General features: G+C 35.4%; 1 protein-coding gene across 8 annotated transcripts in view; it reads right to left on the bottom strand.

Moving 5' to 3' along the window:
* Window positions 1-17,150, bottom strand: part of LOC131504751 (BEN domain-containing protein 5) — a 1,495,810-nt gene that overhangs the window by 1,201,034 nt on the left and 277,626 nt on the right. For all 8 annotated transcript variants that reach the window (XR_009258138.1, XR_009258139.1, XM_058717439.1 and 5 more), the window contains exon 3: window positions 13,086-13,210. Coding sequence is in view for 6 of the 8 variants with exons in the window: in XM_058717439.1 (XP_058573422.1) it covers window positions 13,086-13,210 (125 nt within the window). In the remaining 2 variants the exon portion in view is untranslated. The remainder of the gene's footprint in view (window positions 1-13,085; window positions 13,211-17,150) is intronic.

Here is a 17,150-nt window from a genome sequence, read left to right as displayed (position 1 = left end):
CTATGAAACCAGCATTACCTTGATTCCAAAACCAGACAGAGACCCCACTAGAAAGGAGAACTATAGACTAATTTCTCTGATGAATGTGGATGCCAAAATCCTCACAAGATATCAGCCAACTGGATCCAACAATACATTGCAAAAATTATTCACCACGACCAAGTGGGATTTATACCTGAGATACGCGGCTGGTTCAATATCTGCAAAACAATTAACGTGATTCATCACATCAATAAAAGAAAGGACAAGAACCACAGGATCTTCTCAATAGATGCAGAGAAAGGATTTGACAAAATACAGCATCCTTTCTTGATAAAAAAAAAAAAAACCCTTAACAAAGTAGGGATATTCTTTCCTGCTTTGTCAAAGATGAGTTGGCCATACTTTTGTGGGTCTAGTTCTGGGGTTTCTATTCTATTCCATTGGTCTATGTGTCTGTTTTTGTCCCAATACCATGCTGTCTTGATGATTACAGCTTTGTAGTAAAGGCTAAAGTCTGGGATTGTGATGCCTCCTGCTTTGGTCTTCTTCTTCAAAATTACTTGGCTATTCGGGGCCTTTTGTGGTTCCATACAAATTTTGGGATTGCTTGTTCTAGCTTCGAGAATAATGCTGGTACAATTTTGATTGGGATTGCATTGAATGTGTAGATAGATTTGGGTAGTACTGACATTTTAACAATATTTATTCTTCCAATCCATGAGCATGGAATGTTCTTCCATTTCTTTATATCTTCTTCAATTTCCTTCGTAAGCTTTCTATAGTTTTCAGCATACAGATCTTTTACATCTTTGGTTAGGTTTATTCCTAGATATTTTATGTTTCTTGGTGCAATTGTGAACAGGATCAGTTTCTTTATTTGTCATTCTGTTACTTCATTATTAGTGTATAAGAATGCAACTGATTTCTGTACATTGATTTTGTATCCTGCGACTGCTAAATTCGTGTATCATTTCTAATAGACTTTTGGCGGAGTCTATCAGATTTTCCATGTATAATATCATGTCATCAGCAAAAAGTGAAAGCTTGACTTCATCCTTGCCAATTTTCATGGCTTTGATTTCTTTTTGTTGTCTGATTGCTGATGCTAGCACTTCCAACACTAAGTGAAACAACAGCGGTGAATATCCAATGGAAAAAAGACAGTCTCTTTAACAAATGGTGCTGGGAGAACTGGACAGCAACATGCAGAAGGTTGAAACTAGACCACTTTCTCACACCATACACAAAAATAAACTCAAAATGGATAAAGGACCTGATCGTGAGACAGGAAACCATCAAAACCCTAGAGCAGAAAGCAGGAAAAGACCTCTGACCTCAGCCGTAGCAATTTCTTATTGACACATCCCCAAAGGCAAGGGAATTAAAAGCAAAAATGAACTACTGGGACCTTATGAAGATAAAAAGCTTCTGCACAGCAAAGGAAACAACCAAACAACCAAACTAAAAGGCAACCAATGGAATGGAAAAAGATATTTGCAAATGACATATCAGACAAAGGGCTAGTATCCAAAATCTATAAAGAGCTCACCAAACTCCACACCCGAAAAACAAATAACCCAGTGAAGAAATGGGCAGAAAACATGAATAGACACTTCTCTAAAGAAGATATCCAGATGGCCAACAGGCACATGAAAGATGCTCAACGTCGCTCCTCATCAGGGAAATACAAATCAAAACCACACTCAGATATCACCTCACGCCAGTCAGAGTGGCCAAAATGAACAAATCAGGAGACTATAGATGCTGGCGAGGATGTGGAGAAATGGGAACCCTCTTGCACTGTTGGTGGGAATGCAAACTGGTGCAGCCACTCTGGAAAACAGTGTGGAGGTTCCTCAAAAAATTAAAAATAGACTTACCCTATGACCCAGCAATAGCACTGCTAGGAATTTACCCAAGGGATACAGGAGTACTGATGCATAGGGGCACGTGTACCCCAATGTTTATAGCAGCACTCTCAACAATAGCCAAATTATGGAAAGACCCTAAATGTCCATCAACTGACGAATGGATAAAGAAATAGTGGTTTATATACACAATGGAATACTACGTGGCAATGAGAAAGAATGAAATATAGCCTTTGTAGCAACGTGGATGGAACTGGAGAGTGTTATGCTAAGTGAAATAAGTCATACAGAGAAAGACAGATACCCTTTGTTTTCATTCTTAAGTGGATCCTGAGAAACTTAACAGAAGTCCATGGGGGAGGGGAAGAAAAAAAAAGACATTAGAGAGGTAGACAGCCAAAGCATAAGAGACTCTTGAAAAACTGAGAACAAACTTAGGGTTGATGGGGGGGGGGGGTGGAAGGGAGGGGAGGGTGGGTGATGGGTATTGAGGAGGGCACCTTTTGGGATGAGCACTGAGTGTTGTATGGAAACCAATTTGACAATAAATTTCATATTTAAAAAAGGAAATTATGGATAGAATGATCATACCTCTATATCATAAAAGCCATACATGAATGATCCAACACTAATAGCATCCTCAACGGGGAAAAACTGAGAGCTTTCTCCCTAACGTCAGGAACAAGTCAGGGATGCCCACTCTTGCCACTGTTATTCAATATAGTATTGGAAGTCTTAGCCTCTGCAATCAGACAACACAAAGAAAGAAAAGGCATCCAAATCAGCCAGGAGGAGGTCAAACTTTCACTCTTCACAGATGACATGATACTCTACATGAAAAACCCTAAGGATTCCACCAAGAAACCTGCTCGAACTGATTCATGAATTCAGCAAAGTTGTGCGATATAAAATCAACACACAGAAATCGCTTGTATTACTATACACCAACAATGAAGCAACAGAAAGATAAATCAAGGATTTGATCCCATTTAGAATTGCACCAAAACCCATAAGATACCTAGGAATAAATCTAACCAAACAGGTGAAAAATCTATACACTGAGAATGATAGAAAGCTTATGAAAGAAATTGAAGAAGGCACAAAAATATGGAAAAATAGTCCATTCTCCAGGATAGGAAGAACAAATATTGTTAAAATGTCGATACTACCCAAAGCAATCTACGCATTCAATGCAATCCCTATCAAAATAACACCAGCCTTTCTCACAGAGCTAGAACAAATAATCCTAAAATTTGTATGGAACCAGAAAAGACCCTGAATACCCAAAGCAATCTTGAAAAAGAAAACCAAAGCAGGAGGCATCACAATCCCAGACTTCAAGCTCTACTACAAAGCTGTAATCATCAAGACAGTATGGTACTGGCACAAGAACAGACACTCAGATCAATGGAACAGAATAGAGAACCCAGAAATGGACCCACAAACATATGGCCAACTAATCTTTGACAAAGCAGGAAAGAATATCCAATGGAATAAAGACAGTTTCTTCAGCAAGTGGTGCTGGGAAAACTGGACAGCGACATGCAGAAGAATGAACCTGGACCACTTTCTTACACCATACACAAAAATAAACTCGAAATGGATGAAAGACCTAAGTGTAAGACAGGAAGCCATCAAAATCCTCGAGGAGAAAGCAGGCAAAACCTCTTTTATCTTGCCTGCAGCAACTTCTTACTCAACACATCTCCAGAGGCAAGGGAAACAAAAGCAAAAATGAACTACTGGGACCTCATCAAAATAAAAAGCCTCTGCACAGCGAAGGAAACACTCAGCAAAACTAAAAGGCAACTTACACAATAGAAGAAGATATTTGCAAATGACATATCAGATAAAAGGTTAGTATCCAAAATCTATAAAGAACTTATCAAACTCAATACCCAAAAAACAAATACTCCTGTGAAGAAATGGGTGAAAGACATGAATAGACACTTCTCCAAAGAAGACATCCAGATGGCCAACCAACACATGAAAAAATGCTCAACTTACTCATCATCAGGGAAATACAAACCAAAACCACAATGAGATACCACCTTACACCTGTCAGAATGACTAACCTTAACAACTCAGGCCACAAAGATGTTGGTGAGGATGTGTAGAAAGAGAATCTCTTATGCATTGTTGGTGGGAATGCAAGCTGGTGCAGCCACTCTGGAAAACAGTATGGAAGTTCCTCAAAAAACTCAAAATAGAAGTACCCTATGACCCAGCAATTGCACTACTAGGTATTTATCCAAGGGATACAGGTGTGCTGTTTCGAAGGGACACATGCACCCCCATGTATATTGCAGCACTATCAACAATAGCCAAAGTATGGAAAGAGCCCAAATGTCCATCGGTGGATGAATGGATAAAGAAGATGTGGTATATATATACAATGGGGTATTACTCGGCAATCAAAAAGAATGAAATCTTGCCATTTGCAACTATGTGGATGGAACTGGAGGGTATTATGCTAAGTGAAATTAGTCAGAGAAAGACTAAAATCATATGACTTCACTCATATGAGGACTTTAAGAGACAAAATAGATGAACATAAGGGAAGGGAAACAAAAATAATATAGAACAGGGAGGGGGCAAAACATAAGAGACTCATAAATATGGAGAACAAACTCTGGGTTACGGGAGGGGCGTTTGGGAGGGGCAGTGGGCTAAATGGGTAAGGGCCACTAAGGAATCTACTCCTGAAATCATTGTTGCACTATATGCTAACTAATTTGGATGTAAATTTTAAGAAAATAATAAAATTAAAAATTATTTTAAAAAGTTTTACATGTTGATATTATATACAGGAACATTTCTCAGCTCTACATAGGTTCTAATAGTTTGCCTATAGATTATCTTTTTTTTCTCTTAGATAATCATATCATTTGCAAATAGTCCTAATTGTGCCGCTTTATAATCCTTGTATCATTTGTTTACCTTTTTTTTTTGTCTTTTTGCTTTAGTTAGAGACTCCATTACAATTATAAAAACTATGACAAAAAAGTCATTCATTACTTCCTCCTGGTTTCCAACTGGATGGGTTTTTCTTCATTTATTTTTTTTTAATTCCAGTATAATTAACATGCAGTGCTACAATAGTCACACGTATAAAGTATAATAATTCAACAATTCTATACAGTACTCAGTGCTCATCAAGATAAATTTACTCATGATACCCTTTATCAATTTCACCGATTCCACCACCCCACCTCACCTCTGGCAACCATCAGTTTTGTTCCCTATATTTCAGCATTTGTTTTTTGGTTTGTCTCTTTTTTTTCTTTATTTGTTTTCTTTATTAAATTCTACATATGGGTGAGTTCATATGGTATTTGTCTTCCCCTGACTGAGTTATTTCACTTAGCATTATACACTCTAGATCTATCCATGTTTTTTGCAAATGGCAAGATTTCATTCCTTTTTATGGCTTAGTAACATTCCACTGTGTGTGTGTGTGTGTGTGTGTGTGTGTGTGTGTGTGCGCGCGTGCGTGCACGCACGCTTGCAACACATCTTTATCCATTCATCTTTCAATGGATACTTGGGTTGCTTCTGTATCTTCACTATTGTAAATAATGCTGCAATAAATATAGGGGTGCATATACTTTCTCAAATTAGTGTTTTTGTATTCTTTCGGTAAATATGGGGTAGTGGATTTACTGGATGAGATGGTATTTCTATTTTCAATTTTTTGAGGAATCTCCATATGTTTTCCACATTGGCTGCACCAGTTTGCATTCCCACCAACACTAGTACATAAGGGTTCCTTTTTGTCCACATCCTCACTAACACTTGTTGCCTCTTGTGGTTTTTATTTTAGCCATTCTCACAGGTGTGAGGTGATATCACATGGTGGTTTTGACTTGCATTTCCCTGGTGATGAATGATGTTGAGCATCTTTTCATGTGTCTGTTGGCCATCTGGATGTCTTCTTTGGAGAAATGTCAGTCCTTGTCTTCTGCCCAGTTTGATAAAATTATTCATTTTTTGTTGTTGAGTTGTATAAGTTGTGTATATATTTTAGATACAAGCCCATTAACAGATATGTCATTTCCAAATATCCTCTCCAGTTCAATAGGTTGTGTTTTTGTTTTGATGAGGGTTTCCTTGGCTGTTCAAAAGCTTTTATTTTGATGTACTTCTAATAGTTTATTTTTGCTTTTGTTTCCTTTGCCTAAGGAAACATGTCTAGAAAAATGCTACTATGTCAAAGAAATAGCAAACTGCCTGTTTGCCCTCTTTTAGGATTTTTATGGTTTCAGGCTTCATATTTATTTCTTTAATCAATTTTGGGTTTATTTTTGTGTATGGTATAAGAAAGTGGTCCAATTTCATTCTTTTGCATGTAGGTGTCCAGTTTTCCCAACATCATTTGTTCAAGAGATTGTCTTTTTCCCATTGCTTATTCTTGCTTCCTTTGTCATACATTAATTGACCATATAAGCATGAAATTTATTTCTGGTTTTTCTATTCTGTTCCGTTGATCTATGTGTTTATTTTTGTGCCAGTACCATACTGTTTCAATTACTACAACTTTGTAGTCTATCTTAAAATCTGGGGTTGTGATACCTCCAGTTTCAAAATTGCTTTGGCTATCTGAGGTCTCTTGTGGTTCCATACAAATTTTAGTATTATTTCTTCTAGTTCTGTGAAAAATGCTGTTCGCATACTGATAAGAGATTGCATTAAGTCTGTAGATTCTTTTGGATAATATAGACATTTTAACAATATTAATTCTTCTAATCCATGTGCATGGAATACCATTGCATGTGTCTGTGTCAGCTTCAATTTTCAAGTGAATGATTTTAAAGTTTCACCACTATGTATGGTACCTGGTCATGATTCTTTGATGAGATCCTTTATCAAATAAGAAAAGTTCCTGTCTCATCCTAGTTTACTCAAGTCTTAATTCAAATGGGTTTTAAATTTTAGCAATTGGTTTCTAATTATCTACCGAGATGGTATTTTGAGAGGCAGCATTAGGCAGAAGAGAAAATCAGTAAGTAATACATTCTAAAACATAAATAAAATATAAATAAACCTAAAAATAAGTATGTCAAAATGTTCACAGTAGTGCCTTCTAGTTAGTAGGATTGTGGGTTTAGGTTTTTTTTGTTTTCTTTGCTCCCATTATATATATTTTCCAAATTTCTACAATGACTACTTAGGTACAAATCCTGACTTTACCATCTACTAATTGCATTATCTTCAACAAGTTATTTATCCTGTCTGTGTCTCACATTCTTTCAGTTTCTTCACCTACATAATGCTGTGGAGTGTGGCGGGGGGGGGGGGGGGTAATAGTATTTACAACAAAGGACTGTTCTGAAGATTAGACAAAGTAATATAAAGGGACGCCTGGGTGGCTCAGTTGGTTGGGTGACCAATTTCTGCTCAGGTTATGATCTTGCTGTCTGTGGGTTCTGGCCCCACACTGGGCTCTGCACTGGTAGTTCAGAGCCTGGAGCCTACTTCATATTCCCTCTCTCTCTCTCTCTCTCTCTTCTCTCTCTCTTCCCCTCCCCCACTCATGCTCTTTCTCAAAAATAAATAAACATTAAAAAAAATTTTAAGTAATATAAATGACTTAGAATTGTACCTACAACATTGATGTTTTCAAAAAATGTTAGCTATTTCTATAATAAATTGAATGATGGGGAAAATGAGAACCTGTGTTATACTTTGTAGGAGTATTAGAAGGATAATAATATTAATAGCTAACATTTTTTGATCACCTCTTATGTTGCAAGCATTGGATTATGTGTCTTACATGCATTACCACATATAATTCTTAGAGCAACTCTACTACATACTACTATTAACACATTAAAAAGATACAGAAATTGACAATTTAAATACAGAAACAGATCAATAGCTTTCCCATAGTCACAAAGCTAGGAAATATGTGGCAAAGCTAGGCTTACAATTCAACAATTCAACACAGAATCTGTGTTCTTAACCATTACAATTTGTTTGATGATAATGATAATGACCAATAGGAGATTTGAATGAAGGTGGAGGAGGACTAAGAAGCGGTAAGTAGAATAAGAAGAGAAAATAAAACAAAACAAAACAAAGCAAAAACCAGTATTAGTAATCTAGTAATAACGTGTTATGGTGTTTGCTCTTGCTGTTTTTAATATTATTTCTACTATTCTAGTGTTTTAATAAAAACAATAGACAAGTATTGAGCTCCTATTATCTATCTACCAACACTGTCTCATATAATAGTCACAACACTGACATGAGGTAGTAGTATTTGGTTACACATGGAAAATTGAGGCACCCAGACAATAACTGATTAAGTGTAAAACAGATCATAAATATCAGAGCCAGGATTTAAACCCAAATGTGTTTAAATCCATTGTCTCTGCTTTTCTACTATAATATGCTGTGCACCATTGATTTTGGACAGGATCAAGTTTCACTGAACCTAAAATCTCCAAGATGGCAAATAAAGCAGCAGCAAAGTCCTGGATTTTTGAAGTCCAATTCAGATATGTCATATATAAACATGTGTGTGTGTGTGTGTGTGTGTGTGTGTGTGTGTGTGTGTCTGTTTAAGGTACATTATTGCTTATAGTAATGTAACAAATACTTCATTGTTTAAAAAAAACACTTTTTAAAAAATTTTTTTAATGTTTATTTATTTTTGAGACAATGTGAGAGACAGAGCACAAGCAGCTGAGGGGCAGACAGAGGGAGACACAGAATCTGCAGTGGGCTCCAGGCTCTGAGCTGTCAGCCCTGAGCCTGACGTGGGGCTGGAACACACTGTGAGATCATGACCTGAGCTGAAGTTGGACACTTAACTGACTAAGACACTCAGGTGCCCCAAAACACTTTTTTTTAAATCTTCCATTACATACCTCAGAGGACAATCATTTGGCACACCCAGACTAAGAAAGATTGATGAAATGAGAAAAATACCCAAAACAATAAATAGAATTGTTTTGCTGTTCCATATTGTTGCTACAATGCAATTAATTTCTTTATGACTAAAGGCCTGAAACACTGCATTATATCCCATTTATTTGTGTAAAATTTCAAAGTAAATGATGAAAAGGAAATAATTTATTCTATATATGAAATACTGAGTTCATGAAACAATTCAAAGCAAGAAATTCAAGGAAAAGCATCTCATTGCTTGCTGTTGGACATCAAAATATACATTTCTGGTACCAATACAGAAATATGTATCAAGAGTTTCAAAATATTCGTATCATTTGTCTGTCAATCCCCCTCATAGGAATTTATTCTAAGTAAGTAAAATGAAATATGCGTAACATTTCATGCATGGAGATGTTCACTACAGTGTTATTTATAACAACAGATAATGGAAAATAATCTTTATGCCCAAGAGTAAGGAAATACTCCAATAGTAAAAAGCTATTGTACAGCCATGTCTACAAAGTTTTTAGGGATAGAAAATTACTTGTGAAAATATTTAATTTCCTTAAAAGCAAAACATAAAGATGTGTATTTGGGAAAAAAATTACTTATGCTTCAAAAATCAAAGTAGGAAATAAACAAGCCTAGAAGTAAATATGCCAAAAGTTAATAATGATTGCTTCTAGGTAGTATAAGATTGTGTATGTGTGTGTGCACTTTTTCTCTGCTTCTAATAATTGTCTGTATTTTCCATATTTACCATATTGAACATCAGCTACTTTAATCAAAAAGGGGAAAAATTAATTCAAAGAGATAAAAACAATATAAGGAAAGAATACAATTTAAAAGTCAAGACCTATCATTTTCCACTCTTATTGGCTGAATTTTACCATAAGTATTTAAAAGGAAGATTTGTTTTCACATCACACATGTGATGAATATCCACATAATATTTAATACAGGTTTTTCAGAGAGAAAATTACCTTTTAATAAAGGTATCATGATGTGTAGTTTTCATAGACTCTTACAAATGTACTATTTAACAACCACTTTGGGGGGTTAATATACCAGCCCTAGAAAACTGCACCATATGTTCCAAGCTTTTGTCATTTCTTACAAATGTCAGGGAAAATAACACAAAAGCTAGATCCATTTGTACAGTATATTTGATGCCATAATTTTTAACATTCACTTAATGGACTCAGCCTTTGTGGCCTGATATTTCTTTTGCTTGCTAGCACCAAACCTTAAATCAGGTTCCTGACTAGATTACATTCATGCAGGTCTCATTTTAACGGAAATTGGAGAGATGGAAAAGATTGTAGGAAGAGACATTATAAAAACAGACCTCACAAGTCAAACCTAATAGTAAAACCATTCTCTTTCATGTAGACAACCATGAAAACAAATATCCTGTGAGCTAGAGATATATATTGTATCTTTCCAGCAGATCTTTATGCCATCTTGAAACAGATTTCCATAACTATATAATGTGACTACAGTTGATGAAGCAATGGTGCAAAGAAACAGGCTAATAAAGCATCACACTCCAGGAAACCAGATAAACAAGTTCATGATTTCTAATTGTATCAAGGGTAGAACAGCACTGGATATGAAGATAGAAACCCAGAGAGTTAGAGTAAATATTGTTTTTTCCAACATTAAAAATAAGCATTCATAAAAACAGCACCAACTCTTTTATTACAATAATCCTTTAGAACACATTCATGTTACTTGCTTAACTGATAGATAAGAACGCAAAAGAAGCTGTATGACTTTAAAATATAGTATAAGAATTATAACACTCTCGAAGAGATAAGAACATACCTGTAAGCAACTAAAAGAGCAATGAACAAGAAACTGAAATTTATGAGCAATCTGTTCAGAAAACTATCTCAGGTAGCACAACATATGAAACACATTTTCCCTGTGTAGTCAACCCTCTCCCTACCCCTCCTCCTGACCACAGAAGCCTAGGTAAGAATATTCTCTATACAGAGACTAAAGTGCAAGAAAATTGGGCTAAGAATTTAATGTGGCCCAATGTTAAAGAAACAATAATTTCAGAGCTATCCATAAGTCTCTATTTAGCGAAGATACAATTAGGATAGAGGATTCTATTGTTTGAAAAGTAGTAAGTCTCATTTCTTAGAAGTTAGTGGATTCCTGGATGCAATATGCAAGCTGAAGGATGTGTATATGCTGTGCATAAAGAGGAAAACAGTAAACCCCTTTGGGAAATTAGAAATCCTGGCAGATTCCATCACTTTTAAGAAAATGTTTCCCCTGCCCCTCCCCCGTTCATGCTCTGTCTCTCTCTGTCCCAAAAATAAATAAAAAACGTTGAAAAAAAAATCAAAAAAAAAAAAAAAAAGAAAATGTTTCCCTTCCTTCATAATGAATTGATTATATTTCCTCAGAATTATTGTTTGTTTTTCAATGATGTACATTACAACCATAAGTTGCTGATATGAGACAGAAACACCAACAGAAGAATGAGAGGTTGTGTGTCTACCTCATGGTAGCAGAGAGATCTTGATAGGGACCCAAACTTGGATTTTCAAGCCTTAGTCTTGTAGATGAAGCTAAAGATTCCTGCTGTTAGATGTACTCTCAAGACTCAGTTATACAGACTTGGAAAATGCATTTTGACAATTACTAATTATCATGTTGGAACAAGAAAATAATCCTGTCGCCAGATAAACCCCTGGTCAGGTAAAATATGGTAACCCTAAGGTGGATGAAGGGGAGAATATTGTTATTCTTACTATGAAAAGCTGAAAAGGAATTCTCTCATGGAAGAGTAAGTAAAACCAAACACAAAACTAGGAACTTAAGTATGTCCCTATCAGTGTAGGGTTTAATATTTTTTCCACTTGTCTTAACCATGTTTAGCCAACAATATACAGAACTCTCCCATCTATTTAATTCCTTCCAGTTAGTCCTTAAACTTCATTAAACATTATATACACCTGTCATTACATAGTCATGTGCCAGTCATGTTGTAGAGAATTAAGAGAACTGACAGCAGATTGAAAGGACTGTTCCTTCTACCCCTTTTCCACTGAAGTCAGCATGCCAGTGATAGTCCCTAAATTCCAGACACTGACCACTATCTGACATACGAATCTAATTGCAGTTGAGAAAAATGGAAAGGAGCAAGCAACCAGTTGAAAGAGCAAACAGGATAGATTGACTTGGGAGGGGAAATTAAACCAACCCTCCTTTTTTCCCAAGTATTCTAGAAAAAGATGACCCTGAAGGAAGAAGGAAGATATTAGGTTGTAGTGCTATGCTTTCATGTGCTTAAAAGAATTATGTCACTATATGTACAAAGTTTGTGCAGTCTTCCATGATTAGCTGCCTCAATACAATAGAATGATAAATGATTTCTTAGGATTAGATGTTTTTTCAAGGCATATGCATTTAGTTTTATTTTCATCAATACTCTCTCACTCAAAATATTTGAACAGGATTATAAAAAACATACACTGTTAGAAAATATAGATGAAGAAATTATGGTCAAATACAGATTAATATGATCAGAATGAAAGAAAAATTAGTACATAGAAACACAAGCAAAAAAGTTTTCAAGAATCATTAGAGAGGGCTATAAAAATGGTTCTGAGTTTTCCAACAAAGAAGGGAAAATAGGATAAGTTGCAAGAATCATATTAAAACATAAACACCTTCTGGGGTGCCTGGGTGGCTCAGTTGGTTAAGCATCCAACTCTTGGTTTCGGCTCAGGTCATGATCTCATGGTTCATGGGTTCAAGCCCTACATGGGGCTCTGTGCTAACGGCATGGAGCCTGTTTGGGAGTCTGTCTCCCTCTCTCTCTTCCCCTCCCCTGCTTGTTCTCTCTCTCTCTCTCTCTCAAAAATAAATAAATAAACATTAAAAAAGTTTTTTAAAAAGATATAAACACCTTCTTGTACAAAAGAAAAGCTTTTTCTGAAACTGAGGCCTGTGAGAAATATCTCTTACAGATCTTTACAAAGAAGAAATAATATAGAGAACAACACTCTATAATAAACATTATAGCAAGTCTCTTCCAGTGGTTCCTTAACCTTCAAGGAAACCCAGCACATCATGCTAATTCTTCAATCCATAAAGAACCCTTTCTGTTCCCACATAACCTATTTGTATTATTTAATAACCACCAGATAACAAGAACCAGCATATTATACTTATTTCTGTATATAGCTTAAAACTGTATCATTGCTATAGATATACAAGAATACATTCCTAATTCAGTTATTATTTCGGTATTTCTAAAGTAAAACAAAAGCATAATCTTCTTATGAACACCACACTGAAGATATCCAATATTTCCCTCACCTGTGATTCTTTCACGTTTTCAACAGTAAAGTTGAACCAGACTCGGAAGCGTGGATTACAGGTATCCGGCCTAATGAACAAGTCATACTCAAACTCAGAGACCTGGTCCACCCGTCCAAGGTTACCTGGTAATAAAAATTGAAAGAACTGTGTTTTAATAGAAGTTCATGCAACTCAATAGCACATAAATTTAAATATTATGAGGTCTGAAAGCAATATTTGCCATCATTCAGTACTTGTAAGGTTCAGTATTCACAACCTACAAGGCTATCAATTCTGAATACAGCCCAGGATAAGAAGAACCTTCCAGCTAGTCCAGGCTGTGGTTCAAGCAGCTCTTCCAGTCCTTATCATCCAGCAGATCTATTTGTGTTACATAAGACATATTGTCATATTGGGATGTTCCATGGAACATGTGGCAAGCCCCAAAAAACCAAGTAAGAATCACAACCAAGCTTCAGTTTCCTATTTAGAAAAAAGGACAATAATAATTTATATATTTCATATTCAGCTTTATATAAATCACCTCTAGTATACTTGATCCTATTTAACTCTCACAACAATACTATACTGTTTGTACTACACTTTGGGTAATTTCCAAACTTGTATCAGAACACGTTAAAGGTTGGGAATGCAAGCTGGTACAGCCACTCTGGAACACAGTATGGAGGTTCCTCAAAAAACTCAAAATAGAACTACCCTATGACCCAGAAATTGCACTACTAGGCATTTATCCAAGGGATACAAGTGTGCTGTTTTGAAGGGACACATGCACCCCCATGTTTATAGCAGCACTATCAACAATAGCCAGAGTATGGAAAGAGCCCAAATACCCATCTATGGATGAATGGATAAAGAAGATGTGGTATTTATATACAATGGAGTATTACTCAGCAATCAAAAAGAATGAAATCTTGCCATTTGCAGCTATGTGGATGGAACTGGAGGGTATTATGCTAAGTGAAATTAGTCAGTCAGAGAAAGACAAAAATCATATGACTTAACTCATATGAGGACCTTAAGAGATAAAACAAATGAACATAAAGGAAGGGAAACAAAAATAATATAAAAACAGGGAGGGGGACAAAACAGAAGAGATTCATAAATATGGAGAACACACTGTGGGTTACGGGAGGGGATGTGGGAGGGGGATAGGCTAAATGGGTAAGGGCCACTAAGGAATCTACTCCTGAAATCATTGTTGCACTATATGCTAACTAATTTGGATGTAAATTTAAAAAAAATAAAAAATAAAACAAGTTAGAAAATTAAAACAAACATGTTAAAGGATATGTAGAGTAAGATTTTAAACAAAAATTATAAGTTGTTCCCCCATAAGTATAGTAACGGTAAATTCACAAACAGTCATAAAATTAATTTCCATTTTCTCCAATAACAGAACACTTACATCAAAAATGTAGGCTGCCATAGGGGAGGTTGATGAGGGAGGGATGAAATAAATAAAGGTGATCAAGAATATATTTATCTTGCGGGGCCTGGGTGGCTCAGTCAGTTGAGCATCCAACTCTTGATTTCGGCTCAGGTCATGACCCCAGGGTCATGGGATTGAGTCCCACATCAGGCTGTGCACTGAGCATGGAGCTGCTTAAGATTCACTCTCTTTCTGCCCCTATTCCCTGCTCTCTCTCTCTCTCTCTCTCTCTAAAGTTAAAAAAGTATATTTATCTTGATGAGCACTAATATATAGAATTGCTGAATCATTACACTGTACACAAAAAACTAATATAACACTGTATGTTAATTATACTTCAATTAAAAAAAAGAAACAGAGAAAATGTATAAGCTTAGGTGTGACTTCCATTCATTATGTCTCTTCTCTTTGACTTCCATTCTAATGAGCAATGAATTGTCCATAAATTTCACAGTGGGATGGGATAAAAAATAAAAGCAAAGAATCTGGTGAATTCCCAAACCAGATAATCAACAGCTGAAGAAAAGTAAACATGACTATAGACAGCAATAAGGAAATTAAGAAATCAGTATTGTATTGCACCTGAAGAGGACAGCAATATCCCACCTTAAAATAAGCTCTAGTGTGTCTTTCTCCAAAAGAATACTCAGAATTAAACTTTAACCTTAATACCACAGTTTTTAATTAATTCTTTTACTAGTTCTACTGGCACATTATTTATTTTACTGAGCACCAGTTGTGTTGTCACAGATGGCATACCAGCCTTGGAATCAGCAGATCTGAATTCTAGCTTAATTGACTGTCCAACAATAGGTAAATTACTTACCTTCTATAAGGCTTCATCTACTAAATGAGAATATTGAGTTACCTAACCTTGAAGGTTCCTTTCAGCTGTACCATTCTTTGGCTGCCTGGATCTAGGATTAATCAGGCAGCGATCCCAGATAATAAGAAAATCCTCCCCTCAAAACCTTATCAATTAACCTTAGGGTAATTTTCTCTGCTCTCGTTAAAATTTGGCCTGAGAATCCAGACTTAGTCCTCCTTTCACAACCAAAACAATCAGTTGCCTCCAATTAAGAATACATATATGGAAAACAAAACAAAACAAAACATGCACTGATAAGAAAGAACAAACATTAAATAAAACCAAAAACTTTTATTTTATTTTTGTAGTTTTAATTGTCTTCAGAATTCCCAAGGAGATTCCTCAGTTAAATTGTTATTTCAACTATTATCATCCAGAAATATATACTAAACCCTATGTTGTAGGGGGCAGAATACTTATTACATGATTGCATTGGACTTACAATCAGAAGATCTACGCTCAAGTTTTAGCTCTGCCACTTACTAAATGAACTTGGAAAATTTAGTTAACTTGTTCCAACCACTGTTTTCTCAACTATAAAGTAAGGGTTATATTAATAGAAATACGAATATTTACCTCTTGGTAATTAACATGAATATTAATTTTCAATTGAAAACATTTTCTGAACATTTCTACATACCACATACTGTCCAAAATGCTAGGTGTACTAACCCATTTAATTCTCACAACAACACCTGTGAGGTAAAAACCATTACTATCCCCATTTTACATATGAGAACAGCAAGGGACAAAGATATAAAATAACTTACCCAAAGTTATATAGCATGTAAGTAAGTAAGAGTCAGAGCTGGGATTTGAATTCCAGCAAAATGACTCTAATCACTGGACTAACCATTTCTCTACATAACATAGATGATTGGAAGAATACAGAGATAATATAAGTTGAAAGCACGTTATAAGTTATAATGCTTAAAAAATTCCTAACCTTAAAAAACAAAAAGTGAAAAAGAAACACTGTTTTTTGCCCTTTAAAAATCCCTGGTTGAAAAAATATACATTAATGTAAACAAATTTCAACATTCAACGGAAAATCTGTTTTAATTCTATAACACTATAAATGAGTTTTCATAAATAATAACATGTCATAAAACTGCTGCCACATATGGTTTCTAATAACAAGACACCATTTGTGTCTAAAACCATACAGTTTCAAAATGATTTGACACCCTTTATATTATTAAAGTATCACCATGACCCCATGATGAGTAATTGAAACTTGGAAATGTTTAGTGCTTTAAGTTCATGCTTTAAGGCACTAGGGCAAGACCTGGAAATAAAAACTTCTGACTCCATTGTTCTGTCCTTGTAATATAGCATAGCCACAGTCAACACATTTATCCATCTACTGAATTAGTTATTCATTCAAAAAGTATCATGTTATGTTTGTAAAAGAGAACAGCTGGTAAATCAAACATATAGTCTTTGCTTTCACTAAGTTTACAATCTCAAATAATAATCATATAGTTTTTGATCTTCTGTAACTATTCCGTTGACTATTTTCACCAATATCTTCTCTGTGTATTGCATAAACAATTCTTTCCTCATGTTACCTGTAATATTTCAACAAAGTGTCAGTTTTTGACCTTCTGAACATGTCTCTTTGTAAATAAACTGACAATGCCTCTAAATCATCTGGTTCCCTTCCACTTACATGAAAGGCAAGAAAAGATAGCAAACAAAATTTCAAATATATACATACATTTTTTTAAGTAGGCTTCACACCCAGTACAGAGCCCAGCACAGG

The sequence above is a fragment of the Neofelis nebulosa genome, chromosome 2 (genome assembly GCF_028018385.1).
Source record: "Neofelis nebulosa isolate mNeoNeb1 chromosome 2, mNeoNeb1.pri, whole genome shotgun sequence".
Classification (NCBI taxonomy): Eukaryota; Metazoa; Chordata; class Mammalia; order Carnivora; family Felidae; genus Neofelis; species Neofelis nebulosa.
The sequence above is the reverse complement of the archived record's forward strand: the minus strand, read 5'-3'. Positions and strand labels throughout refer to the sequence as shown.